The sequence below is a fragment of the Leopardus geoffroyi genome, chromosome B3 (genome assembly GCF_018350155.1).
Source record: "Leopardus geoffroyi isolate Oge1 chromosome B3, O.geoffroyi_Oge1_pat1.0, whole genome shotgun sequence".
Taxonomy (NCBI): Eukaryota; Metazoa; Chordata; class Mammalia; order Carnivora; family Felidae; genus Leopardus; species Leopardus geoffroyi.
The window spans coordinates 6149927-6177859 of record NC_059337.1 but is presented as its reverse complement, the minus strand read 5'-3'; the positions used below and the strand labels follow the sequence as shown (position 1 = coordinate 6177859).

Genomic DNA, 27933 nt, shown 5'->3' with positions numbered 1-27933 from the left:
GGAGCAGCCACCTCCCCGGGTCTGCTCTGAAACTCAGCCAGTGCCCAACGGTCCTCACCGTGAGTGGGGAGATGCACCGGAGTCACACACAGGCCCGGCGTGTCCCAAGGAGCAGCTTCTGGGGACTCCTGGTGGGGGCCCCGGTCCAGAGTTCTCAAATCTGACTCGTGTCTTGTAAATCAAACCAAGTAAAAACTCACATTCTTCCCTTCAGAGTCTCATTTATTATAAAATGGTTTTACAAAAGTCTAAAACTATGCCAAGCTTCCCACTTCCCACCATATACATAAGACCATTTAGAACACAACCCGGTTGCCACTCACTGTTGTGTGTCCAGCACCGGCTGAACCCCAGCACTGGGGGCACCCGCACGCAGGTCTGGGACCAGAATTGCCTTTTGGGAACTCTCAAGCCAAAAGATGGCAATCCGGTACCGGAGCTCAAAGAAATGAGGGGCAGGAATTTACAGACGAAAAAATAGGAGTCTGATCCACTGGGGCTGGTGGCCCAGGTTCGCTGATCCCTGCTGTGTCAAGATCAGGACCCGGATTCGGAGGGAGAGCTAAAGGCCGTCTTTCACCAAGCGAACGGGGTTGACCGTGCCCGGGCTCAGCCTCCCTGCAAGGCGGGCTCTGCGCACAGCCTACAGCGGGTTTCTCCTGACGTCGATCATGCCTGAGCTGGCCCGGCGCGGGTCCCGCCGGGGCTTGGGCAGGGGCCCGGGGTTCCAGGGCAGGCCCGCCTCACCCACGGGGGGCGCCCGCCCCCCCAGGGGCTCCTCGGCGCCGCCCTGCTCCTCACCGCACAGGCTGGAGCGCTTCCACGTCAGCGGCAGCGGGGCCCGGACCAAGTCCCGCACCTCGTCCCGGGCACGGGGGCCCCCCTCAGCGAGGGACTGCTGCCAGAGAAGCTCGGGCACGGGGCGCAGCTCCTCTTCGTTTCCGGGAGCCGGTCTGCTCTCCAGGCACAGGGCCCTCTTCTCCCCACCTGTCACCGAGACCAACGACACTCGTCAGAAACGGAGGCCTCGGCTCCTCTGTGGGAGATGCCCGCGGAAGAGCGGAGGTTAGAGGGGTTCCCAAGCCTTCCCGGAGGTCGGCCCAAACCGGGTCAGGTGAGCCTCACCCCTGCTCTGGCCAGCCGCACTCAGGCTACTGAGCTTCTGTTTCAGCTCCTGGTTCATCCACAGGTGGCGGCCCAGCTCCTTCTCCAGCGCTTGGATCCTGGTCTCATACTGCCTCCTGCTGTCCGCTAGCCCCTCGCCGAGGTGATCTAGACGGGAGGGGACACGGAGGAAGGCCGGGAGGGGCGGAGGAGGAAGGAGGGGAGGGGCCGGGGAAGGCGGGGAGGGGCCGAGGGCGGGGAGAGGGGCCTCACCTCGGCTCTGCTGGAGGAGAAGCTGCATGTTCTGCTCGTGCTCCTTCTGCTGCAGGGTCAGCTGGCGGTCCATCTCCAGGCGCTGGCGCTCCAGGGCCACCTCCAGCCAGTAGACCAGCCTCTGCTGCTCCTCCAGCTGCATCTCCAGCTCGGAGAAGGCGATCTGCTGCTGGTGCTGCTCCTCTCGGAGCGTCACGACCTGTCCCAAGACCCAGCCGGGCTCAGCCCCCAGCGCGGATCATCCCCGACCGGGGCGGCAGGTACTCGGCAAACTTGTAGCTACTACCCCCCACGGGCGGACGTCTCTAAGGAATCACCAGGGTGTCCCGCTGAGCCAAGACCTGGCCTCCCACACCTTCTCAACAGTGTTCTAGGCAGGGATTTCCAGATGACAAGAGTCAGCTGTCAAGAGGAAGCTTACTTCCTACCCCTGCCTCAAGCTCCTTCCGAGGCCCAGGCTCCTAAGCCCGCGGGCAGAGCCTTGCTGAGGCCCAGCTTCTCAAGCTCCGCACTACTGACATTTCAGGCAGGGAGTCTGTGGTTGTGGGGACCTGTCCTGCCTGCTGTAGGGTTAGCAGCATCCCTGGTCTCTACCCTCATGGCTGTGAGGACCGGAAGCATCTCCAGACTCGGCCAGATGTCCCCTGGGGGAAAACCATCCCTGCTGAGAACCACTGATCTGGGTGCACTGAAGGGGCCAGGAGGCTGGCAAGTGGGGGGAGCGGAGACCGGGTCTTCGTTTCACTAAGAAAGTTAGGGTTTAAGGAGGAGAGTCTGAGGCAGCCCTGATTCTGTCCCCGCATCTGGGAGGAAACAGACCCCTGTCTGGAGCTGCCCGCAGACCCCTCCCCCACACAAGTACCAGACGGAGGTGGCGGAGGGCCAGGGAGCCGGTGACCCACCTTGTCAAAATACTTGCAGAGCAGGGCTCTGGTCTCCGAGGACGAGAGGTAGCTGAGCTTGGCCATGAGGTTCATCTCACACTGGGACAGCAAGGAGGCCGAGGCCCGCAGCACCCGCTGGCGGCACGTGATGGCCTCATTCTTGTATTCGATGGCAGCATCCAGGGCCTCGATGGCCTCGTCCAGCTGGAACAGCGTCCGCTCCTCCTGCGGGACACGGGCGGGCGTGGAAGGGGAGGCCCGGGTGCCCACACCACGCACACCCACTCCCCGGATGACGGCCCTGGGCAGACGGCACCAGCACCCGGCCACGAGGGAGACGCTCTGTCGCCTCATCCTGAGCTCACAGCACATCCAAAGTGTCCCTGACTGGTATGGCAGGGACAGGAAGCTTCCTTCACAGCCCCGACCCCGGGGGAGGCCAGGCTCTGCTGACGGGCTGCTCTCTGGTATATCACCTGGCGCGTGATCTACAGAAGCACAGAGTGCCCTACGCCAAACAGAAGATACGGCGGGTCTGCTACGGGCACCAGAGGGGCCACCGGGGTGAGTTTATTGCAAGTCATCTCTCTCTGCTGCTCAGGGACTGGCCACGAGGCGCAGGGACGTGCTGCCACCGCTCATTCCCACACAGGGAGCCGAGGCGCGGACACGCGGGCTGACACGGCTCAGGACACAGAGCGCACCCAGGGTCCAGCCGGGCAGGAACCGCGAGGGCCAAGTCCGTGCGTCCCTGCTGCGGGGGCCGCAGCGGGAGGAAGGGCCAGGCCAGCACGCCCGATGCGGCCACCCCACGCCCTGGGTCTCACTCGCAGGGAAAGCGTGTCGGGGAGCAGCAGGGCCCGGCTCTGGGCCGGGCCGAGGCCAGGCAGGCTGCGGAGGTCCGGGCCGCGGGGCTCACCTCGGGCGACAGCAGGCTGCCCCTCCTCAGCTTGCCGTCGATGTCCAGGCGCTGCTTCAGCAGCGAGTCCTTCTCCTGGCGCAGGGCGTCGATCTCCCCGCGGAGCCGCTGCTGGCTCTGGGCGCTGCCCTGCCGCAGCTGCCCGCTCTTCTCCGACAGCTCCTTCTCCAGGTGCTCCAGCCTGCTGGACACTCGCACGATGTCCTCGCTGAGGGCCTGGGGGCGGCGCCACTGGGGGTCAGGGAGGGGGCGGCCCCAGCCTCGCAGAGGTCACAGAAGCGGCCCAGCCACGGGATGATGCTACGGAGGCTGCGGGCCTTTCCCTCAAGAGCCCTACAATCCGGGAGGACCCGGCTCTCGACTCTGCGGCGGCTCGGCCAGTGGGGCCGGTGGGACCAGAGCCTCGGAGGAGGGACCCCCGGAGACGGCCCTGAAGGATCCCAGCAAGCATGGGAAAAGGCACTCCTGGCAGAAAGGGGGCAGCACCGGACAATCCAGCAGTGCCCTGAACCCTGCTGGACTTCAGAGCACTCTGGACCCCCGCGGGCACTGAGTCCGAGCACCTGCTCTGGGCCCGGGCTCTGGGCTCTGGGCCTGGCATCCCCCCTTTCCCACCGTCCTGGCACCACTGTGATTCCACCGGCCGAAGAGGGCACTGGCTCAGAAGCTCCTTACTCAAAAGGAAGCAGTGACGCAGGGGGGACAGAGTACTGCCTAGCGGGGAGGCCGCCGTCTGCCCAGGTCCGTCGGCCTCCAGCGCCTGTGAGGCCTGCGTCTCCTTGGTCATCCCCCTTTCCACACCTGCTGTTCCTTGTTGGCCTGCACGGCCCCCAGCAAGTGCAGAGGGCGAAATGAAGGGGACGGAGCCTCACGTGGCTGGAACTTGCCGGGCAGGGGCATCACCCGGAGGAGCCTCCCCTGGCAGGGTTGTCACCGGAGGGACCTCCATGGGAGGGGGCCACCTGCCGGCATCTCACCTGGCAGGACCTCACCCAGCACAAACCCCGCTGGCGGGGCCTCACCTGACTGGACCGCAGGCGCTTGCTCTCCAGCCCCGTCTTCTCCTGCATCAGGGCCTCCTTCTTGGCCAGGATGGCCTCCCGCTTGTGGAGCTCCTCCCCCAGCTCCTCCAGTGCCCGCCGCTGCTGCAGGACCTTTTCCATCTCCTGGTCCAGCCACTTCTTCTGCTCCTCGATCTTCTGACGGGGGTGGGGGAGGGAACTCAGCTCTTACCCCTGGCCCCACGGGCCACCGCCCGGGGTCAGTGGGGGAGAAGGGTGTGCCCCCCTCCGCCGCGCCCCAGGGGGACCGAGGCAGCCGACCGGGGGCTCCGGGGACGCCGGCCCGGCCCACCTGCTGCTGCTCCAGGCTGACCACAGAGCCGTTGCTGCCGCTGCGCCGCTTCCTCTGGAACGCCGCGATCTCTTCCGTCTTGATCTTCAGGATCTTTTGCTGCTGCTCGTGCCGCCGTTCCAGCTCCTGGGGACGCGCCCGGCGAGCAGCTCAGGGGCAGGGTCCCAGGGGGGCGGGGGCACCGCGTCTCCCCAGAGCCCCTCCGGAGATGGCCCCGCCCCCCACGTCTCCCTGGGACTGGGCTCCTGCGGGCCGCCGGCCACGGGCACGGCTCACCTCCTGAGTCCTGCCCGCCTCGCGTGCCCTCCGGCTCTCCTCATTCTCAGGGGCGGGGACAAACTCAGGGAGGCCGAGCCGCCAGCTCGGGAGGTCCCGCGGCCGCGAGTCCCGGGGACCCCAGGCGCCCCCGACCCGACCCGACCTTGACACGGTGCTGCCGCTTGTTCATCTCGGTCTCCAGGCGCCGCTTCTGCTCCGTCTCCTCGCGAAGCCGCCTCTGCAGCTGCCCCTGCTGCTGCCGCATGAGCTGCACGTGCCTCTCGAGCTCCTGCAGCCGCTTCTCGCTCTGGGCCGACAGCGACGCCAGCCGCTCGGTCGCCTGCTTCTTTTCCTTCAGCACCTGGACCGACACAGCCTCGGCTGGGCCACCACGAGATGGCACCACCCCCGACATTCAACCAGGGTGGGCAGGACCGAAGGACGATGGACGGAGAGAGGGATGGACGGAAGGGCAAACAGGCCAGTGGGTAATGGACTAATGACAGCAAAAGATGGTGGCTACCGGGACATTTTCTCTGTACGAGGCACACATCACGTGCTCTGTGGGTATCAAATGATCCTAACAATCCTATGGAAAAAATAGGATTATCATTATCCCTACTTCGCAGACTAGGAAACTGAGGCACAGAGAGCTCAGGAAACTTGACCGAGGGCACAAGGCTACTAAATGGCAGGGCTGGGATTCAAACCCAAGCAGTCAGGCTCCAGAGCCCGTGCTCTTGACCATTCTACTGAACTGTCTCTTGGACAGCTGAGCTGAGGAAGGGAGGCGGGAAGGGAGGGGGGGGGAAGGGAGGGAGGGAAGACGGATGGACAGACAGCTATAAAGTTTGGTGGATGGAAGGGTGGGTGGACAGATGGATGGGATCATACAAGGGTGAAAAACAGGGTGGGGGCGCCTGGGTGGCTCAGTCAGTTAAGCGTCTGACTTCAATTCAGGTCATGATCTCAACAGTTCGTGAGATGGAACCCTGGCGCTGGGCTCTGCGCTGACAGCCCGGAGCCTGCTTGGGATTCTCTCTCCCTCTCTCTCTGACCCTGCCCCACTCACACTTTCTCTAATAAAGAAATCAATCTTAACGACAAAACAGATAATACACGGGTCAATAAAAGGCCATAGAAAGACGAATGGATAGTTGGATAAACGGACAGTCACATCCACTGATAAAACGTGTTGGGGAAGGTCAGCAAAAGGATGTGATCTCCCATTGACCCATGAGCTGGACCCGGGCGATCAGAGGCTCCTCACCCCCCTTCCCTGTCCTTGGAATGTGGGCCACACTTGGCTTTCCTGCTCCCAGAGGCAGCTCCAAGGACACGGCCTCGAGAGGGTGACAAGGTGCTGAGAACGCTGCGTGTACAGGACTGAACCCGCGTAGATCTTTTCATGAACTTCTAAGATACAGCAGGTGGGCCCGGGGATCCACTCATCCTGCTGCCGCCCAAGACGAGCCTCGTAAATAAGTTCCCTTTGCTGATTAAATCTGCGACTTCCCCACGGGAAGTGGCTGCCTCTTTCATCGCTCTCCCGCCCTCTGCATGCGGGGACCGGTTTAAAGTGACATCCGGGAAGCTCGCGAGCAGATTGCCACAGAAAATGGCAGCAGGCGAAACCCGGAGCCGGCCAGAGACCTGGGTGGGGAGAAGTGGCCCCTATGTCAGACGCTCACGGATGGCCGCATGAGCACGGGGGCATCCTTAAAACGCTGATTTAGGGGCTGGTTTGGGAAACTGCACGGCACGCCGGGGCAAAGAAGGAAGAGGTAAGGCTATTCTGCTGCCCGCTGGGCTGGAGTGCGGGGTAAAGACCTTATAAAGCTATGAGGGCACAAGATGCCTCTGACTGACATCTGGGTGCTTGTGACAAAGCCTGATTCAGATGCTAAGAGCTGGAGTCTCTGAGAAGGCGAGGAGGATGAGGAGGTAACTGAGGAGGAAACAGACAAGATGCCCCATGTCTTCTGACCCTGACACAAAGGAAAAATTTCCTTTACTTTTTATTTTTTTTAAGTTTATTTATTTTGAGAGAGCATGAGCGTGTGAGCTGGGGAGGGGCGGAAAGAGAGGGAGAGAATCCCAGGCAGGCTCCACGCTGTCAGCGCAGAGCCCGACGCAGGGCGCAATCCATGAACCGGGAAATCATGACCTGAATCGAGTTCAAGAGTCAGACACTCAACCAACTGAGCCACCCAGCGCCCCACAAAGGAAAAATTTAAATAGCAATTACCCCAAACTCCTTGAAGAAAACTTGCATGCTTTGTCCCTTGAATTTGTAAATCTTAGCAATTCTTAGTAAATCTTAGTCTTTGAAATATAAACACCCCAGGACATGACCAAAGCATTGCCCACAGAGACTGAAAAAGGCAAAGTGGGGTGGGGGGGGGGGGACCTTTTAAAATACAGACTGCTGGGGCACCTGGGTGGCTCAGTCGGTTGAGCATCTGACTTCAACTCAGGTGATGAGCTCACGGTTCAGGAGTTTGAGCCCTGTGTCAGGCTTTGCACTGACTGCACGCAGCCTGCTTTAGTTTCTCTGCCTCCCTCTCTCTCTGCCCCTCCCTGCTGGCGCACGCTCTCTCAAAAATAAACATTTAAAAAATTAAAATAAAACACGATAAAATGCAGACTGCTGGAGGAGTTCCCTTGTCCAAAATCCAGTCCACAGCCTCTGAAAGATCACGAATATCAATAAAAGCTCCAGCCATGTGAGCGGGATGGTCCATGGCTGGAGCACTGAAATGAAAGCCGAGAGAGTTGTAGGAGACCGCTAAGCTCACCTCATCTCATGGATGCAACTAGAAAACACATGGGAGCAAACAACCCAGAAAACAACCAGAAGACAGGCAGAACAAACCAAACTAAATGAAGAGAAGACACCCGTGGAAGAGGGTGGGAAGGGCGGAGACACGGTGGGAGCTAGATGGACCACAGGACCGTCCATGGGAAAGGGGGACACCAAGGAAGCGGAGAAGGGACAGAAACAGACCCTCACACCAGGGAGCCTGCCCGGGGAAGATCAATCACCCTAACATTTGGCTTTGAAAACCAGAGGGGCCAAATTTTGAGAGTTCTTAAAAGTAGCGGGACTTAAAGCATGGAACTTAAGGAGTGCCGGGGTGGCTCAGTCAGTTAAGCATCCAACTCCTGATTTCGGCTCAGGTCGTGATCTCAGTCATGAGACCGAGTCCTGTGTAAGGCTCTGTGCTAAGCATGGAGCCTGCTTAAGATTCCCTCTCTCTCCCCTCTGCCCCTCCCTGCTTCACGCACTCTCTCTCTCTCTCTCTCTCTCAAAAAAAAATAAATAAATAAAAAAATTAAAAAAAATTAGAACTTTAAAACTCAGCGGGCTCAGGTCTGGGAAAACCCAAGGGCCACAGGAAGTGGAGTCCCACCCTTAAAGAGACAGCACAGGGGCGCCTGGGTGGCGCAGTCGGTTAAGCGTCCGACTTCAGCCAGGTCACGATCTCGCGGTCCGTGAGTTCGAGCCCCGCGTCGGGCTCTGGGCTGATGGCTCAGAGCCTGGAGCCTGTTTCCGATTTTGTGTCTCCCTCTCTCTCTGACCCTCCCCCGTTCATGCTCTGTCTCTCTCTGTCCCAGAAATAAATAAACGTTGAAAAAAAAAAAAACTAAAAAAAAAAAAAAAAAAAGAGACAGCACAACACACAGGCATGGAGATACAGACAGAAGCAGGAGTTTGAAAAATGCCCAGGGCATATGGAGGGAGAGTCATTTACTAATCTGGAGGGACAGACATCACTGAGGGACTCCTCCAGGAACACAGGACTTGGCAGGTGCCATTTCCACGCTCTGCCCCCCCCCCCCCCCCCAGCATCAACACACAGCCCCTCGTGGGGCTCACTGTCTAACTTACAATGAGCCTCATCCCACGGTGCTCCAGCAGATCTGCCCCTGCAGCCAGACCTGCCTCGGTCTCAGCAAGACAGGACTCCTCCCCCAGAAGGCGGGCGCAAACCTTGCAGACACCACCCACCCCGCACTTTACAGATCCACCTCCTCCGCCCCCGTGGCGGGTCCTGGACATAGTAGCAGGAGGTCCCCTCTCACAAGAGGACAGCTCACAAACCTCGCTAAAACTGGACACCCTGCCCCTGTGCACGTTGCAGACCCGTCCGCTCTAATATGCTCTGGGCTAGAGCCCATCCAACCCAGGCCACAGCCTGGCAGTGTGGAAGCAGCCCCCACAGAGGCCGGCACGACTCCAAAGTGACTCCTGCCCCAGAGAGAGGGGAAGACAACCACACTAGTCTGACTGCGGCGCCAGCAGTGGGCTGGGGGCAGACAGCTGGTCTTGCTGGAGGCCGTGCGCATCCACAAAAGCTTCTCGGGAAAACACAGGGAAAGGGCCCTGCAGTTCGGTGCTTCCACGGCTCTGGCAAATCCCTGATCTGACTCAACTCAAGCCCGGCGTGGCCCCAGACTGGCCCACTAACGGCACAGGGACCAAACTCTGCCCACAGCAGACAAAGAGAGCCCCTGCAGACCACCGGACGGATGGCAAAAGCGGCCACAACAGTCAGGTGCCCACGATGCACATGTGAGATATTTGTGAAGCACAAGGTTCTGGTGAACAGGGGACACTGCACTACAGGACCTCTTCCTCATGAGGCCACACTTTCAAGAGCAGAGGATGTAGCTGACTTTCCTAACACACAAAACCCGACCCAGAGTTAGACAAAATGAGGAGACAGAGGGATATGTCCCAGATGGAAGGACAGGACAAAATCACAGCAAGAGGCCGAAACAAAACAGAAATAAGTAATATGCCTGAGAGAGGATTTAAAGTAACAGTCATAAAGATACTCACTGGACTTGAGAAAAGAGTGGAGGACATCAGTGAGACCCTGAACAAAGAGACAGAAAACATAAAGAGAGAACCAACCAGAAATGAAGAACACAATAAATGAAATTAAAAAGACACTAGGGGGAATAAATAGCAGACTAGAAGAAGCAGAAGAATGGATGAGGACAGAGTAATGGAAAGTAATCAAGCTAAGCAGGTGAGAGAAAAAAATCATGCAAAATGAAAACAGATTTAGGGAACTCAGTGACTCCATCAAGTGTAATAACATTTGCATTATAAGGATCCCAGAAAGAAAAGAGAGAAAGGGCAGAAAATTTATTTCAAGACATGATACCTGAAAACTTCCTGAAGCTGGGGAAGAAAACAGATATCCAGATCTAGAGGCACAGAAATCGCCCCATAAAATCAACTCAAGAAGGCCCACGCCAAGACACTGAGTAATTAAAATGGCAAAAAGTAGTGATGGAGGATTTTAAAAGCATCAAGAGAAAACAGTTACATACAAGAGAAACCCCATGAGACCATCAGCTGATTTTTCAGCAGAAACTTTGCAGGCCAGAAGGGAATGGCATTCACGGCACTGAAAGGAAAAGTCTGCAGCCAAGAATAATCTACCCCGTAACACCACCATTCAGAATAGGAGGAGAGAAGAAAGAATTTCCCAAACAAAAGCTAAAGGAGTTCACAACCACTAAACCAGCTCTGCAAGAAATGTTAAATGGGACTCTTTCAGTGGAAAGAAAAGATCATAAGTAAGAGTAAGAAAAGTAGGAAGCATGAAAGAAGTAAAAATACGTATATCTTTAAAAATCAGTCAGGGGACTCACAAAGTAAAAGGTTGTAAAGTATGACATCGTAAATCCTACAATGTGGTGGCGAGAGGAGTAAAGAATGGGTTCCAACTTAACGGACCATCAACTTAATATAGACTGCTATTTGTAGAAGATGTTAGATACAAACCTAACAGTAACCACAAATCAAATACCAGGAATAGATATGCAAAAAATAAAGAGGAACGAATTCAAGTATATCACTAAAGAAAGCCAGCAAACTGGGAAGAAAAGAGCAAAAGAATAAAGAAACTGAGAGAAACTATAAAAAACAATAAAATGGCAATAAATACATACCTATCAAAAATTCCTTTGAATGTAAATGGACTAAATGCTCCAATCAAAAGACACAGTATCGGGGCACCTGGATGGTTCAGTTGGTTAAGTACTCGACTTCAGCTGAGGTCATAATCTCATGGTTCATGAGTTCAAGCCCCACATCGGGCTCTCTGCTGTCAGTGCAGAGCCCGCTTCGGAACCTTTTGTTCCCCCCTCTCTCTCTCTGCTGCTCTCCCTTCCTCTCTCTCAAAAATAAGAAAACATTAAAAAAAAAAAAAAAAGACACAGTGTGACATGGATTAAAGAAACAAGACCCACTATATACTGCCTAAAAGAGACATATTTCAGACCTAAAGACACCTGCATATTGAAAGTGAGGGGATGGTGGGATGCCTGGGTGGCTCAGTCACTTGAGTGTCCAACCCTTAGTTTCGGTTCAGGTCATGGTCTTATGGTTCATGGGTTTGAGCCTCACATTGGGATCCAATCTGTCATCGCAAAGCCTGCTTGGGATTCTCTCTCTCTCCCTCTCTGCCCCTCCCCTGATCATGCTTGCTCTCGCTCGCTCTCTCAAAATAAATAAATTAACTTAATAAAAAAGTGAGGGGATGGAGAAACATCTATTATGTAAATGGATGTGAAAAGAAAGCTGGGGTAGTAATCTATTCTATCAGACAATATAGACTTTAAAACAAAGATTGTAACAAGAACAAGGAAGGACATTATGTAGTCATTAAGGGAACAATCCCACAAGATAGAACAATCGTAAATATTTATGCACCCAACAGGGAAGCACCCAACACATAAAGCAGTTAATAACAAACAAAAAGTAATTAATTAATAGTAATACAATAATAATAGGGGACTTTAACACCCCACTTACATTCATGGACAGATCATCTGAACAGAAAATCAACAAGGAAACAGTGGCTTTGAATGACACACTGGACCAGATGGACTTAACAGATATATTCAAAACATTTCATCCTAAAACAGAATACACAGTCTTTTCAAGTGCACATGGAACATTCTCCAGAACAGATCACACATTAGGCCACAGAACCAGTCTCAACAAATTCCAAAAGATCAAAGTCCTACCATACAACTTTTCTGACCATAACTAAAAATCAACCACAAGAAAAAATCTGGAAAGAACACAAATACATGGAGGTTAAATATGCTACTAAACAATGAATGAGCCAACCAAGAAATCAACAACATATATGGGGACAAATGAAAATGAAAACACAATGGCCCAAAACCTTTGGGATGCCACAAAAGCTGTTCTAAGAGGGAAGTTTATGGCAACACAGGCCTACCTCAAAAAGAAAAAAATCTCACATCAACAATCTAACCTTATACCTAAAGGAGCAAGAAAGAGAACAGACAAAATCCAAAACCAGCAGAAGGAAGGAAATAATAAAGATTAGAGCAGAAATAAAACAGAGACTAAAAAAAATAGAACAGATCAATGAAACCAGGAGCTGGTTCCTCAAAAAGATTGACAAAATTGATAAACCTTTAGCCAAACCTATCAAAAAGAAAGCAGGGGAGGGATTCAAAATCAGAAATGAAAGAAGAAAAATAACAAATGACACCACAGAAATTATACAGAGGATGGTAAAGAGAATATTAAGAAACATGATACACCAGTAAATTGAACAACCTAGAAGAAACGGATAAATTTCTAGACACATAACCTACCAAAACTAATCACCAAGAAATAAAATTTGAACAGACTGATTACCAGCAATGGAATTGAATTGGTAATTAAAAAAACCCAAAAAAACAAAAAAAACAAAAAAACTCCCAGCAAACAAAAGTCCAGGATCAGATGGCTTCACAGGAGAATTCTACCAAACATTTAAAGACGAGTGATACCTATTGTTCTCAAACTATTCCAAAAAATAGAGGAAGGAAAGCCTCCAAATCCGTTCTGAGGCCAGCATTACCCTGATACCAAAAGGAGTCAAAGACATGACCAAAAAGAACTACATGCCAATATCTCTGATGAACATAGATAGAAAAATCCTCAACAAAGTACTAGCAAACCAAACCCAACAATATATTTAAAAAATTATTCACCATGATGAGGTAGGATTTACTCCTGAGGTTCAAGGGGGGTGGTTCAACAGTCACAAATCAATGTGACACATTACATCAATAAGAGAAAACAACCATACGATCGTTTCAATAGATGCAGAAAAAGCATTGGACAAAGTACAACATCTATTTATGATAAAAATCCTCTACAAAGTAGGTTTAGAGAGAACATACCTCATCATAATAAAGGCCATATATGAAAAACCCACAGCTAACATCATGCTTAATGATGAAAAACTGAGAGCTTTTCCCCTATGGTCAGTAATAAGGAAAGTATGTCCACCCTCATCACTTTTATTCCACATAGTACTAGAAATCCTAGCCACTGCGAGCAGACCAGAAATAAAAGGCACCCAAGTTGGTAAGGAAAAAGTAAAACTCCTATATGCAGATGATACTATATATAGAAAACCCTAAAAATTCCACCAAAACACTACTAGAACTGATAAATCAGTAAGGTCACAGGATACAAAATTATACAAAAATCTGTTGCATTTCTATACACTAATGATGAAACAGCAGAAAGAGAAATTAAGAAAACCCTTTCATTTACAATTGCACCAAATAATAATAAAATATGTAGGAATAAACTTATTCAAAGAGGAGAAAGACCTATACTCTGAAAACTATAAATCACTGACGAAAGAAAGTGAAGATAACACAAACCAATGCAAAGACATTCCACGCTCACTGATTGGAAGAACAAATATTATAAAAATGTCTATACTACCCAAAGCAATCTACAGATTTAATGTAATCCCTACCAAAATACCAATTGAATTTTTCACAGAGCTAGAACAAACAATCCTAAAATTCGTATGGAACCATGAAAGACCCCAAATAGCCAAAGCAATCTTGAAAATGAAAAACAAAGCTGTGGGTATCACACAGTATGGTACTGGTACAAAAATAGACACATAGATCAATAAAACAGAATAGAAAGTTCAGAAATGAATCCACACTTACGTGGTCAATGTTTAACAAAGGAGGCAAGAATATACAATGGGGAAAACAGAGTTTCTTCAACAAATGGTGCTGGGAAAACTGGACCGCCACATGCAAAAGAATGAACCTGGACCACTTTCTTACACCATCCACAAAAATAAACTCAAAATGGATTAAGGACCTAAATGTGAGAGCTGAAACCATAAAAGTCCTAGAAGAGCACACAGGCAGTAACATCTCTGACATCAACTTCTTTCTAGATAGATCTCCTGAGGCAAGGAAAACAAGCAAAAATAAACTATTGGGATTTCATAAAAATAAAAAGCTTGTGCAAAACAAACAGTAAACAAAACTAAAACCTATGGAATGGGAGAAGATATTTGCAAATGACATTTACAATAAAGAGTTAGCATCCAAAGTATATGAAGAACTTACCCAACTCAACACCAAAAAAAATACTCCCATCAAAAATGGGCAGAAGACATGAACAAACATTTCTCCAAAGAAAACAGGCAGACGGTCAACAGACACACGAAAAGACGCTCAACATGACTGATCATCAGGGAAATACAAATCAAAACCACAATGAGGTATCACCTCACACCTGTCAGAATGGCTAGATGTAAAAAGACAAGAAATAACAAGTGTTGGTGAGGATGGGGGGGAGGGGGGGAAGGAACCCTCATGCACTGATGGTGGGAATGCTAATTGGTGCAGCCACTGTGGAAAACAGTATGGAGGTTCCTCAAAAAATTAAAAATAGAATTACCATATGATCCAGTAATCACACTACTAGGCATTTACCCAAAGAAAATGAAAACACTAGTTTGAAAGGATATAAGCACCTTATGTTTACTACAGCATAATTTACAATAGCCAAGATATGGAAGCAACCCAAGAGTCCATCGATAGATGAAGGGCTAAAGATGTGGCATATATGTACAATGGAATATTACTCAGCCATAAAAAAGGGATGAGATCTCGCCATCTGCAACAACATGGATGGACCTGGAGGGTTTCATGCTAAGTGAAATATGAGAAACGCAAATACTGTATGATTTTGCTTATACGTGGAATATAGAGAACAGGTAACACAAACAGACCCATAAATACAGAGGACAAACTCACGGTGGCCAGAGGGGAGGGGGAGGCGGCACGGGTGAAGGCGAGTGGGAGGTACAGGCTTCCAGTTATGGAATGAATAACTCATGGGGCAAGACACAGCATAGGGGATAAAGTCAATGGGATTGGAACAACGTTGTGTGGTGACCAATGGTAGCTACACTTGCCGTTAGCACACCGTAAGTACACACTTGGTGCATCACTATGTTGTGCACCTGAAACTAATGTAACATGTCAACTATACTTCAAAAAAACAAAACAAAACAAAACAACCCAGCAGACTACAGTAGTAACAGATAAAACCACTCTGGCTGGGTGGACTAAAGTACTCCCCCAGGCTTTCATACAGTTGAGTGATCAACCAGTAGGGCCCGTGCCCCATATGCCAGACTGGGGCCTCTTGCCAAGGCACCCAATCCTGTCAAGGTATGGAAGTCATGGGAAACAGCCACTGTCTCGACTCTCACCATGGAGCCATGTGCCATGCTGCTGAGAACACCAAGCCCCACCACGCCTGGGAAAGGGATGGTCTAGGGGCACCTGGGTGGCGCAGTCGGTTAAGCGTCCGACTTCAGCCAGGTCACGATCTCGCGGTCCGTGAGTTTGAGCCCCGCGTCGGGCTCTGGGCTGATGGCTCAGAGCCTGGAGCCTGTTTCCGATTCTGTGTCTCCCTCTCTCTCTGCCCCTCCTCCGTTCATGCTCTGTCTCTCTCTGTCCCAAAAATAAAATAAACGTTGAAAGGGATGGTCTACCAGAACCTGCCTGGGGTGTCCCATCTGGATGGGTGAGTTACTTCGAGGGAACTCCTCGGTCTCCACTGGGATCCTGTTGTCCTGCTACAAGCCCAACCTGGTGAAATGCACTAGACGCAGAATGGTAAATGTGCCACTGGGAGAGGGAAGAAGGTGCGAGTCCTGGTTGGGCACATCCCCCAGTCCATCTCTTCACGCCTGGCAGTGCTGCCTCCCCCAGCCAACATGTATGGTACCCACAACCAGGTCAATATCCTAAAGCTGCGAACTTCCCTCTCCTCAAGGCCAGGCGGACACTGTTTTCCAACAGTACGATCGTTTGGCCGCCATCTTGGTTCCCTCCACTGGGCTGGAGGACAGTATAGCACACATAGAAGCCCTTACTAAATTCACCTAGCAAGCTTCAATGACAGCCAAAGAAGCCTGTCCTCAACACTGAAACGTCTCTGATGAGAACAGCTATCCTCCAAAACAGAATGGCCTTGGACATTACTGTCCTACAAGGAGGCCCCTGTACCATTATCCAAACACAATGTTGTGTGTTCGGCTAACGTGTGATCCTTGTTGAATCTAGTTGACCCATGAGCTGGGTGGACCCAGGTGATCAGAGGCTCCTCACGCCCTCCCCTGTCCTTGGAACGTGGGCTCTGCTCGCCTTTCCCACTCCCCGAGGCGGCTCTAAGGACACGACCTTGAGAGAGTGATGTGGCGCTGAGAACGCTGCATGTACACACGACTGAACGCAGTTCAGGGAGCCTCACAAACTTTTAAGATGTGGTGCGCGGGTGCGGGGATCCACTCACCTTGCTGCCGCCAAGACAAGACTGGTATGCAAGCTCCCTTGCTTAGGAAACCTTTCTACCTGGGGTGGCTGCCTCTTTCTTTGGTCTCTCCCTGCCCTCTGCACACAGGGACCCATTTCAGGTTACACCCGGGAAGCTCCGGAGGGGGTTACCAACCCACAGCGTGACAGACAGATGTTCGAGTCAGACAGACTGACGGCCCAAGGGGTAGACAGAGAAGACGGGACGGAGAGAGAAGTGGCCGGGGAGCTGGGGGGGGGGGGCTGCATGAGGAAGGGGTAGCTTGCTTTCGATGCCTACCCTTCCCCCCTCACTGGGCTGCAGGCAGCACCGGCCTCCCTGCCTCTGCTGTGTTTACAGCTGAGACCCCCCCCCCCCCCCCGCTCAGCGCTGCTGACTTCTGTGTAACACCGACCTCACCCTGGGAGTCGGAGGCCGTTCCCCAAGCCAGCCAGGGGCTGGGCCACGAGGGCCTGAGCGCCCACGGGTGCCGGCGAACCTGGCCCCGGGGCCCACGTGGCTGGATCCCAGGCCCCCCCAGCCACCGCCCCGGGATCCCCACACTGACCTGCACCTGGCTCTGGGCGACAGCGACCCTCTTGCGGAACTCCTGGAGCCGGGACCGCTCGCCGGCGTCCTGGGGCTCCCTGCCCTCGAGCTCCCGCAGCTGCCTCTGGCTTTCGCTCAGCTCCGCCCGCACCTGCTCCGCCTCCTGCTCCAGCTCCCGGATGTGCTGGCTGTGCTGCCGGTTCAGGGCCTGGGCCGCCTTGCCTGGAAGAAAGAGCGGGGGCCTCGTCAGCACAGGCAGCGCCTCTGCCCCAAGGGGACCATCGCTCGGCTCCCCTGGGAGGGGTTCCAGACCTCTGTCAGCCATGGTCACCTGTGGGGCTTTTGCCAAGCCTCTGTACCACTGGTACCGTGAGTTACTCACTACATTTTCCTTTAAGCCACTTACTTTTTCAATTAAAATTAGCCTCATCCATAGCAATGACCCACAGAAATTAGGGGTTAAACTGGCTTTATTTTTTTTAAATGTTTGTTTTTGTGAGAGAGAGAGAGAAAGAGAGAATGCACGTGCATGTACGCAGGGGAGGGGCAGAGAGAGGGGGAGACAGAGAATCCCAAGCAGGCTCCACGCTGCAGCACAGAGCCTGACTCGGGACTCAAACTCACGAGACGTGAGATCACGATCTGAGCCGAAGTCAAGAGTCGGAAGCTTCATCGACTGAGCCTCCCAGGCCACCCCTAAATTGGCTTTATTTTCACCTGACACCTACTAACAAATACACAGGTTGGGCCTGCATGTAATTAAGCCTCCGGAACTGACGTCCATGGGCGGGAAATCTGGCGAGCAGAGGGACGAGTTAAATAACACCACAAGGAAGCCAATGGGCAAGTCCTGAACACGAGGGGTTTGGGACAGTCTACAGGACTGTGAGGAGACAGGAGAAGGGACGCTTTAGAGGCCTCACGAGCACGGTGTGGGACATGTGTGGAGCTGGGTGCCAGCAAATCAGCTGTCCACGGACTCTGCCAAAGACCTGAGGGAACAGGCTTGTGCTCTGGGCGTGGGGGGGACGTGGAGCTTCGTTAGACGTGCTCATGGCACGTCGGTTAAAGTGTCCAAAAAGAGGCAAACTGAACGGTGTGGGGGTGAGATGACAAGATGCCTGGGATTTGCTTCAAAACACCTCAGCGAAGACAAAAGAGACAAAGGAAAGGGATGTATGGGAGAACCTCGTGATGCTAAATCCGGTGACGGGCACACGGGGACCTGCTGTGCCAGCCTTCCTCCTCTTGTGTTTGAAATTCTTCATGATGCATTTTGTAAATGTTTATTCATTTTTGAGAGACAGACAGACAGACAGACACAGAATCCGAAGCAGGCTCCAGGCTCCGAGCTGTCAGCACAGAGCCCGACGTGGGGCTCGAACCCACGAACCGTGAGATCGTGACCTGAGCTGAAGTCGGATGCTCAACTGACTGAGCCACCCAGGTGTCCCTTCATAATGCATTTTGTAATAAATACACAACCCTTCAAATAAAAAGGCTCAGCTGCTTCTTTACATGTGTCACCAGTGGCGGACGTAGCATGACTTGGGGCCATTGTTTGCACCCTAAGAGTAGGGGATCCCGTGCCCAGCAAGGTGCCTAACACGGCAGGCAACTGACAAATACAACCACCGCTACCACGAATAGGTATTGCTTTCTGAGAACCGGTCTTAGCGCTTCAGCTGAAGGAAGTCCCTTCAACGGCCCAAAAAGCAGGTACAATTACTAGCCCCACTTTAGAGAGAAGGAAACAGAGCCACAGAGGGGCTATTCTACTTGCTCAAGGTCACACAGCCCCAAGAGGCTGAGTCGGCTACCACACTAAGCCACCTGGTCCCCGCTCCTAACCACCCTCAGGCGGGAGGCCCGCCCGAAGGCCCACTGCCTCACCTGTGCGGACCAGCTCGCCAATGAGCTCCTCCTTCATGCGGATGTTGATGGCCAGCTCCCGGATCTTCTGTTGGGCTTGAGCCAGCCGCCGCTCAGAGGCCGTGGCAGCTGGGGTCCGGCGGGGCCGCGCCAGGGCCTTGCTCCCACCGGCTACTGTAACAAGCCCGCCGTCAAGGCCACCACCCCAACGATCAGTGGGGCAGGTGGGGGAGGGGAGAGACACGCCCCGCGCAGGGGCGGCGAGGCATGGCGTGTGGACCGTCTGGGACAGCCAGTCCAGGATCACGGAGGGGAGGGTCAGAGCCCTCTCTGCACCAGGCCCAGCTCACCTCTGGGCCCCGGGATGGCTGCACCCGGTTCTTCGGGGTGAAGCTCTGGGCCCTTCCCGGCACAGGGACTTCCCGGGCGGGCCCCCACCCTCTGGCTCCACTTGTTGATCCCGTTCCTGGAAGACAGAAGCAGGACTCAGAGGAAGGAAGAGAGGCCACTGTGGTCTTCTGTCCTCTCAGGGTCAATGGAGCCTCGGGGCGTCGGTCTGGCAGAACTGAGGCCAGGGGGCTGGGCTGTTGGGGGCACCGAAGGCCGCCGTGAAGGCTGAGAACCAGGAGGCCCGGGGCCCACCCTGTGGCGTACTCACCCCACCGGTTCCAAGCCCACAGTCCCCATCTGCTCTCCCCACCGGACGGGGCAACGGAGGTGAGGGCTCCCTGAGACCACAGTGGGGTCCTCCTCCAGCCCAGCCTGGCTCCCGAGGTGCTTTGGGTCAGGTGGGCAGCTGGTCCCACTCACCTGCGCAGGTGCGGGGGCTGCAGGGGCGGCTGCCCCTCCTCCTGCCCCTCCTCCTGCTCCTCCTCCTCCGAGGCAGCTGAAGAGCCGCTCCCCTGGCTGTCTGCCTCTGCCAGCAGCTGGGCCCCAGGCTCTCTGCCATTTGTCACCTGCTAGGGGAGTGCCAGGGTTTCAGGACAGAAAGCGCCCAGGGCACCGTCCATCAGCCATTTTCCATCACTGATCTTTGCTCGTGCCTATGCCTGGCCCTGTCCGCCCTCCTCACAGCCCTGCCAATCCCAAGTGAGGGTAGGAGCTTCCTCCCAACCCCCCAGCGCCCCCTCCCCTGTGGCACCCATAGCACCTGGGACTCCACGGGTGACAGTTTGCCCTACCTTTGTATACAGCTCACCAGCAATGCCCTGCCAGAGTGGTGGATGTATCACAGACTCCGGTCAAACCCACACCCTCCCTCCCCGCAATGCCTTGGGCTTTTACAGCTGAGATGACCCAGAACTTTCAGGAAGATGCAGGACAGCCTTTGTCCAAAAGGTCCCAAGTGACTAGAAGGCCGGGCTCAGGGAGATTAGGGCTCATGGAAAAGTATACTTGCAAAGACAGAAGGGGTGGCCTCAGAGGTGATAAGCCCCCCATCTCTGGAGGTGTGCAAGCTTTCCATCCAGCGCCTGAAGCCCAACTCCCTCTGTAACCTCCTCACTTCAAAAATCTCCAGCCAGCCCAGGGATGCCCAGTGGTACCAGACCCTTCTGAGCGGCCCTACGGAGTCCCCCAAGTTTTGGCCCTTTCTCTAGGAGCACTGGAAAGGGGTATCTCACAGCTGGTCCCGGGAAAGGCTGGATACATTCGGCAGCACCGCCCTTCCCCTGCCCGAGCCTGTCCAATGCAAGACACCCAGCCTCGCGGCCTCCTCACCTCTCCCCAGTTCTCAGGGCCAACTTCATCTCCAGGAAGGCAGACGGGGGGCACCATGCCCAGCATGTGGCTGTGGGCACCGCCGAGGGGGGCTGTGTGAGGCCGGGGCGCAAAGGAGCCGGCAGACAGGCCCTGTAGGAGCCCTGGGGCCCCCCAGCCAGGCCGCACCAGCTCTAGCCGCAGCCGAAGCTCCGCCATTTCCTGCTGCTGCTCCCGAAGCCGGTCGCTCTGGAAGACATGTTCCGGGTGCTGATGGGGGGTGCGGACGGGGAGGGTGCCAGGATGCTGGCAGGCAGAAGTGCGGGAAACTGAAGAAAGGGGCCACCCCACCCTCTCTCGGCTAAAACTGAGGAGGGCCAGATACCTCTGACCACTTGTTGCCCAAACACACACACGCACACATGCACGCCAGTTGTTCAGGGTCAAGCTCTCACCCCACCCTGCTAGCTCCAGGTCAGTCCTCCACGTTCATGCCAGTCACTGCCGCCAGAGGGCGCCGGGAGCAATGCTGACCCAGTTGCCTTGGGACGACAGGACCCGTCCGACTGCCCCTCCAGTCCCACCTCTCATCCAGGGTCATGGCCATCAGGCACAACCACCCGAACCATTCTCTTCCTCACCTCCACGCTGTTGCTCAGTTGTGCCCCCTCCATCTCTTCCCACCCTGCCAGAAGCCCGCCCTGGCTAACTCCCCCTTGTCCCCGGAAGCTCAGCTCGATTTCATCTTGAGGAAGCCTGCCCCCACCTGCAGTTTGTACTGCTCCATGGCGTCCTCCAGGGCCGCCAGAAAGTCTCGGTTCTCCTCCTCCAGCCGGGCCACCTGGCTCTGCAGGGCGAGCAACTGCAGTGCCCCATCTTCCTATGGGGTTAAGGAGAGAGGCTTCAGGGGCAGGAGCCGGCGGACAAGCCTGCCTGTCTCTGGGACACCCCGGCCCTCTCTCTGCCCTGCCAGGGGTTCCCCTAGTCCAGCTTGCTACTCTGTTGCAAGCCCTGCCTGCAATGGGGCTCCAGAGCCCACCCAGCCTGTGGTCCCCTCTGCAAGCTATTTGGGCCATCTCTTGGATTATGAATCATACTTTTATTAACAATAATAACGGCATCACTATTATTGGGAACCCACTGAGGCTCCACTAGCGTGCTGCGCTGGGCACTTGGTACACCTTCGGCCCTTACAACAAGCCTAGGAGGTAGATACCCACGTTATCCCTGTTTCACAGACAGAGACCCTGAGACTCGGGAGGGTAAAGGACGTGGTCAAGGTCATCAGAATCGCCTCTGAATCCGGAATGCGCTGCGCTGATGGACAAGGGGCAGGGGCGCCGCTGGCCGTATGAAGACGGCTCCCTTCCCCGCTCCCTCCCTCCCCGGGGCCACACCTGGCCCTTGGCCACCTTCGGCCCGCCGGGCCCCTGCGTGGCCTGCTCCTCGGCGGAGGCGCTCTCGATGCCGCTGTCGGGCCCGGAGGCGGAGCTCAGGGCGCTGCGCTCCCCCTCGACGGCGCACAGCCAGTCGCGCACCTTGCGGGCGGCGGCGCCGGGCAGCCCCGGCTCGGCCTGCAGCTCGCGCAGGAGGCTGTAGGCGGCGTCGGTGCGGGCCCGGTAGCGCGCGCACTCGGCGCCCAGGCGGGCGGCGGCCGCGGCGGCGGCGGCGGCGGGGACGGCGGCGGGGCCGGGGGCGCGCCGTCCGCGGTGGATGATGCGCGTCTCCGAGCGGTGGCGCGGGGGGGCGCGCGCGCCGGCCGCCGCCTCCTCGGGCGCGCGCTCGGCCTCGGCCCGCCAGTTGACCGTGGCGCGGTTGCGGATGTTCTGGGCGCGGCTGGCGTAGTTGAGGGTGTTGAGGGTCTCGTCGAAGTCGGAGGAGGAGGGGCTGACGCAGGCGATCATCACCGTCTTGGCGTTCCCGCCTAGCGAGTCTTTGAGGATCCTGAGGACGCCGGGTGGGGGCGCGTCAGGGGCGCCGGAGCGCCAGGACGCGTCCGGCCCCGGGACCCTGATTCGCCGCCCGGGGGGCCTCGGACCGGTGGGCGGCGCGGCCGGAAAGCCAGAGGGGCCCCATCCCCTCCTCGCCTCGCCTCCCGCCGCCGCCTGACCCCCAGCGGCCGGAGAGGGGCCCCTGCTCCCGTGGGCCGTAGGCCGCAGGGCCCTCACCGGGTGATCTTGGAGTCCCGGTAGGGGATGTGGCTGCCGCGGCGCTGGGGGTCGCCCAGGGCGCTGATGACGTTGCCCAGCGCCAGGAGGCTGCTGTTGATCTGGATGCTCTCCTTGAGCCGCTCGCCCGTGCTGCCCGTCTTGAGCACCCGCTCCGAGCCCGCCAGGTCCACGAAGTGGAACTTGGAGACCAGCAGCTGGCCCGCAGGGGGTCGCGGCAGGCGGCTGGGGGCGCGCCCCCGCTGCTCCAGGGTCACCGTGAAGACGGTGTGTGAGCGGCTGGACAGGCGGTTGAGGTGTGTGGCGCCCGTGTGCCGCGCCGCGTTGCCCATCTCCAGGAGGCTCAGCACCTCGTCCAGGCCCTCCACGTCCACCTCCTTGACGCCACACAGCACTGAGGACACGCAAGGCTGTGAGCCCAGCGCAGGGGCAGCCCGGGACTGGCCAGGACGGCAGGCAGAGCAGGGCTAGCCCTTTCCAGCTCTTCCCGACTCAGATGCTCCTTCCCCATGCCTGACAGGCAGGGGTGGGGAGGGTCCTGCCCATCCTGGCTCGGGCCCCAGGGGCTCCCGCTTGCCCGTGCCCACCTTGCACTCTGGGTACAGAAGTATATACTGAACTCAGGGGAGACGGGAGAAAGGAAGGCAAAACGTTCCAGGGCTCGGGTTTCCCAGTTAGGAGGTAGCCCTCCCAGACAGGTGAGCCACCCCTCAGCAGGTGAAGCCGCATCAAGCCACATGTCCCACTCCCAGCCAGTGGAGGCCCCAGGAGCTCCTCACCAACATTTCCACGGTCATCTTCCCGCAGCTGGATGTCACGGCTGGCGGTGCCCACCTCCAGCAGATCTCGGAACTCCTCCTTATACACTTCCAGGTAGGACACGTGCACCAGACAGTCAAGCAGGTCATTTTCATCGATAAGCTTGAAGGCTTCAGCCATGGCCCGTGGGATGATGCCCTGCTCGTCCTCGTGAAGGGAGGCTGGGGAGACACGGCAGAGCCTCCTGCCACCATGCCTTTGGCGGACATGGCTCAAGGCCCCAGGGCCCCAGCCAGCAGCTGGAGGGCAGGGCTCCAGCATGAGCGTAGCAGCGGAGGCTAGGATGGCTGGGTAGCCTGAGCCAGACCACGCTCCAGGAAGGCCAGGCAGAATTATGGAACTTCAGAGTTGGAAGCAACCTCTCAAGGTTCGGCCAACCCCTTTCATGAAGTAATAAGCATCCCCTCCACCACATCTCTGCTAGATCATCAGATACCCTTGGCTTGATTACTCCCCGGGTCAGGGAGCTCATTACTATAGTCTACGCTCAGTTAGCTAAAGGACCTCCTAAATTTATCCCAAGGAAGTAATAAGAGGGTGTTCAGAACAGCACTCTTCATAACTTCAAAAGAATGCAAACATCCTAAGAGTCCATCCTAAGATCCAATAGGGATCTGGTTAAATAAGTTAACTTATATACACAATGGAATGCCAAGCCACCATTAAAAAATCAGCTTGGAGGGGCGCCTGCGTGGCTCAGTCGGTTGAGTGTCCGACTTCAGCTCAGGTCATGATCTCTTGTGGGTTCGAGCCCCACGTCGGGCTCTGTGCTGCCAGCTCGGAGCCTGGAGCCTGCTCTGTATTCTATGTCTCCCTCTCTCTCTGCCCCTCCCCAGCTCACACTCTGTCGCTCGCTCTCAAAAATAAACATTAAATTTTTTTTAATCAGCTTGAATATTTTTTTTTTAAATTTTTTTAACGTTTTTATTTATTTTTCAGACAGGGAGAGACAGAGCATGAACAGGGGAAGGTCAGAGAGAGGAGACACAGAATCTGAAACAGGCTCCAGGCTCTGAGCTGTCAGCACAGAGCCCGACGCGGGGCTCGAACTCACGGACCACGAGATCGTGACCTGAGCCGAAGTCGGCCGCTTAACTGACTGAGCCACCCAGGCGCCCCAGCTTGAATATTTAATGATCTAGAGACATGTGTATGATATATTGTAAGAAAAAAACAGGATATAAAAGAACAAGTACAATATAACCCATTTTTTAAAAGGTAAAATAATTTTCTCAGAGAAATTGGAATGGTATCAGGGCGAGTGATTTCTGGAAAGTACCAAATGCTCGTGTTTGTATTTTCCTAATTTTGTATGGCACACCTGTATGCGTTTGTAACCTAAGAGAGAGAACGTTTGTGCTACTTAACGTGGGGCAGTTCCTTCAACTGGCCCAAAGCATCCCTCCCAAACGAACGTTCCAGGGCCTCACTGAACTGCCGGCCCCCTTGCCAGGCGGCAGCCAAACTCGGCTCTTCTAGAACAATCCCCCCTCCCACTACTCTGACTAGAACCCGGGTCCCTGAGCCGTGTCAGCCATCCTGACGACCTCCAGAGACCAGCCGACTTGCCTCGCCCTTCCTCCCCCTGAGGTCCCCGGAGCCACAGTGTGACCCCATCTCTGGAGGTGCAAAAGGCTCCCCACGTCAAGGACTCTTCCTTCCCGTCCTGGTCAGCCTCCCGACACGGCCGCTCCCACCCGGGGCCGCAGGTCAGATTGGGAACCCGGCTCGCCTTCGACGGGGGTGTGGCAGCAGGAACGCAGGGGCAGAAGTTGGGGAGACTCCGCAAGGGCGCGGGGCCTCCCGCTGGGCCACTCACCCACACTGGCCTCCCCCATGGTGTACGTCTTCCCGGAGCCCGTCTGACCGTAGGCAAAGACCGTGGCGTTGAAGCCCTCAAAGAAAGCCTCGAGGAGGGGCTGCACGCAGGCCTGGTACACGGCCTCCTGCCCCGTGTCCTCATCCAGCACCACGTGGAAGCCAAAGTGGCGGTCTCGACCAAGGGTGACGCGGCTGTGCCCCGGCTCCACCCTCAGGCAGCTCTGGTGCCCGTGCAGCAGCTCCTTGGGCAGCAGCGGCCGGACCCTCAAGGCCACCCTCACCGGGGCCTCCTCGGCCCCCGGCAGCCTCTGGGCCTCCAGCCCCATGCTGGGGGAGGGCAGCTCCCGGTCCTGTAGAGAGAGGAAGAGGCCCCTGGCCATCAGCACCTGCAGGTGACCCGGAGCCAGATCCCGGGGCTCCCGACCCTGGGGACATGGAAGGGAGGGTGCCTGGTGTCCGAATACTGCGAGGGCCACGTGTGCTCCTACACGGTAACACTGCGTGGTTCCCGTCACTGGCAAAAGAAGCCCCCCAACTCCTCCACTTGACTCCCAAGGGCTTCCGTGTTCCAGCCGCACCCCTCCCCGGTGACCCCATCTCCTAGAACACGCACGCTCCACCACCACCACATCAGGGAGCCCCTTTCCCTAATACCCACCGGCGTCTCCATCACCTCCGCCCTTGTCACCTCACACCCCCCTGCCCCGCCTTCTTCAAAAAAGCCAGATCCTTCGAGACCAAACTCCTACCACCAAACCTGCCAATTCCATCTCCTAAATATCTCTCAAGTGCATCTGCTTCTCCCCATCTTATTGCCAAAGCCCCGCTCCGGCCACTGACATCTCCACAGGATGGCTGTGACCAGCTTCCTCACTGTTCTGTCTCCAACGCAGCAACCAGGAGCATCTTTCAAAACTGCAAATGCAATCATGTTACCCTCCTGCTGACACTCTCCCAAGAGAGGCTCCCCACTGCCATCCAAACTTTAACAGCCCTGCCTACCTTGTCTGCTCCCCTCCTGCACCCCACCCCGCGTTGCCCAAGGCTCCTCATTTCTCTGGTCTTGGACTGGCCCCCTCTCCCTCAGGGAGCCAGGGAAGCGCCTCTGCTCCGTGTCCGCACCGCGGCGCACACACGACGCCCGGTGACGCTCCCACCCGCCACTGGCCACTCTGTAGCAGAGGGAGCTGGGAGGCAGGGACCCTGCGTCTCCCTTCCTGCTGGATCTCCACCGCCCAGCACAAGGTCGGACGCTTAGTAGCTGCCCAACAGTGATGATGAAACTGCATCCAAAAAACTCTCCCCGTCCCCGTTCTCTTCTTATCACGGTCCACACCGCCTCCTACCCACGGGCCCGCAGCACTTGGTTTGTCACTACTGAACTTCTCTGAGCACACGTAACGGTTCGTCCCTTCCCTCACTCAATCCTCCAGTCCCTTGCTGGGTGCCCGGCCCTGGGGACACAGCGGTAACTATCGCGCAATACAGTGGGCGCCTCGGCTCGCCCCGCACCCTGAGCTCTTCCAGCGCTCGGGACACAGAACTGCGCGCACCCAAGGCTCCGGGACAACTCCACGGGTGCGGTCTGGCGCGGGAGGAGGCGGGCACGCGACAGGAGCTCCCGGAGTTTGGAAAAGTGATTACACATGCGGGCCCGACTCTCCCAGCGTCGGCGCTCGCCCCTGCCGGCCAGGCCCGGGATGCTGGCCTCAGGCCCCCGATTTAGGGAAGGGGGCGCTTCCGCCCGCTCAAGGAGGGGCCTCCAGGAGGCTGGTATGCAAGGATCGGGGCTCCTCGTGCTCGGTCCACTGCTCCCCAAGTGCCGGCTCCCGCTGCCACCCGGCCCAGGCCTGCGCAGGGAGGGGGCGAGCGCGCGCCTCCCCCGCCCCCCTCCTCGACCTCCACCCCTCCCGGGCCCAAACCCACCTGCTCGGGTGGGAGCACAGTCCCCCAGGGGTGCAGTCAGACTCCGAGCCTCCGCGCGGCGCGCTCCGATGCCGTCATCGGGACCCCCGCCCCCCAAAACATCCCGCCCCTCGCCCGCAGCTCCGCCCGCCTGGGAGCTCGGGGGCGGAGGCGCGAGCCGGGCGGCGCCGTGGAGTCGGCCCGCAGACAGGGCGGGGTCAGGGCTGGAGGGGCGGGGATTGGGCGGGGCCTTGTCCGAGGGCGCGGCAGGGGTGTGGGGCGGCCAATCGGGTTGCCGGAGCCGCGCTCTGATTCCAGCGCAGACTTGCCGAATTCTGCGGTCGCGGCGACCACCAAGGCGGGCCTGATTCTCCGAGCGGGAGAAGCCCGCCTGCTCCTGGAGCGGGGCACCTAAATCTTACAATCCAAGTTGCAACAGGTGAGAAGACGAAAACTAACCAGGAGACTTTTTCGCTCCGCGAGGGGAGAGTGGATTTTCCAACTCTCGATTCTGAGTAACAGTGGACTAAAGATAAGCTACTATTTGTTCATTAATTGATTCGTTCCGGTGCAGACCGCTCTCCTCCCGCCATGGCTACCCCTCGATCCCAGCACTGCCGACGCCCCCTGAAA

General features: G+C 56.2%; 1 protein-coding gene across 5 annotated transcripts; it reads right to left on the bottom strand.

Moving 5' to 3' along the window:
• Nucleotides 1-204: 204 nt before the first annotated feature.
• On the bottom strand, nt 205-27911 carry KIF7 (kinesin family member 7). 5 transcript variants are annotated; one of them, XM_045452368.1, is made up of 19 exons: nt 27322-27911; nt 25394-25745; nt 23535-23735; nt 22756-23149; nt 21985-22531; nt 21354-21467; nt 20609-20836; nt 19700-19848; nt 19240-19355; nt 18911-19063; nt 17037-17239; nt 4955-5152; nt 4534-4659; nt 4203-4376; nt 3181-3396; nt 2280-2486; nt 1378-1576; nt 1126-1272; nt 205-987 (listed from the first exon to the last, which is right to left on the bottom strand). In XM_045452368.1, the coding sequence occupies exons 2-19, from the start codon at nt 25719-25721 to the stop codon at nt 644-646; spliced, it is 4044 nt and encodes a 1347-aa protein (XP_045308324.1). In that variant the 5' UTR covers nt 25722-25745; nt 27322-27911; the 3' UTR covers nt 205-643. The 5 variants fall into 5 exon arrangements, with proteins under 5 accessions (XP_045308324.1, XP_045308327.1, XP_045308328.1 ...); XM_045452371.1 differs by having other exon boundaries at nt 4203-4379; nt 18911-19060; nt 27322-27536; XM_045452372.1 differs by having other exon boundaries at nt 4203-4379; nt 22000-22531; nt 27322-27535.
• Nucleotides 27912-27933: the final 22 nt, after the last annotated feature.

Coding starts and splice junctions, on each gene's coding strand:
- KIF7 (XM_045452367.1), bottom strand. CDS start 25,721: ATGGGGCTGGAGGCCCAGAGGCTGCCGGGGGCCGAGGAGGCCCCGGTG. Junction 21,468..21,984: donor CGAAGGTGGCCAAGGGCCAG/GTGTGGCCCCGG, acceptor TTAACCCCATAG/GAAGATGGGGCACTGCAGTT. Junction 19,849..20,608: donor GCCCTGAGAACTGGGGAGAG/GTGAGGAGGCCG, acceptor GCACTCCCCTAG/CAGGTGACAAATGGCAGAGA.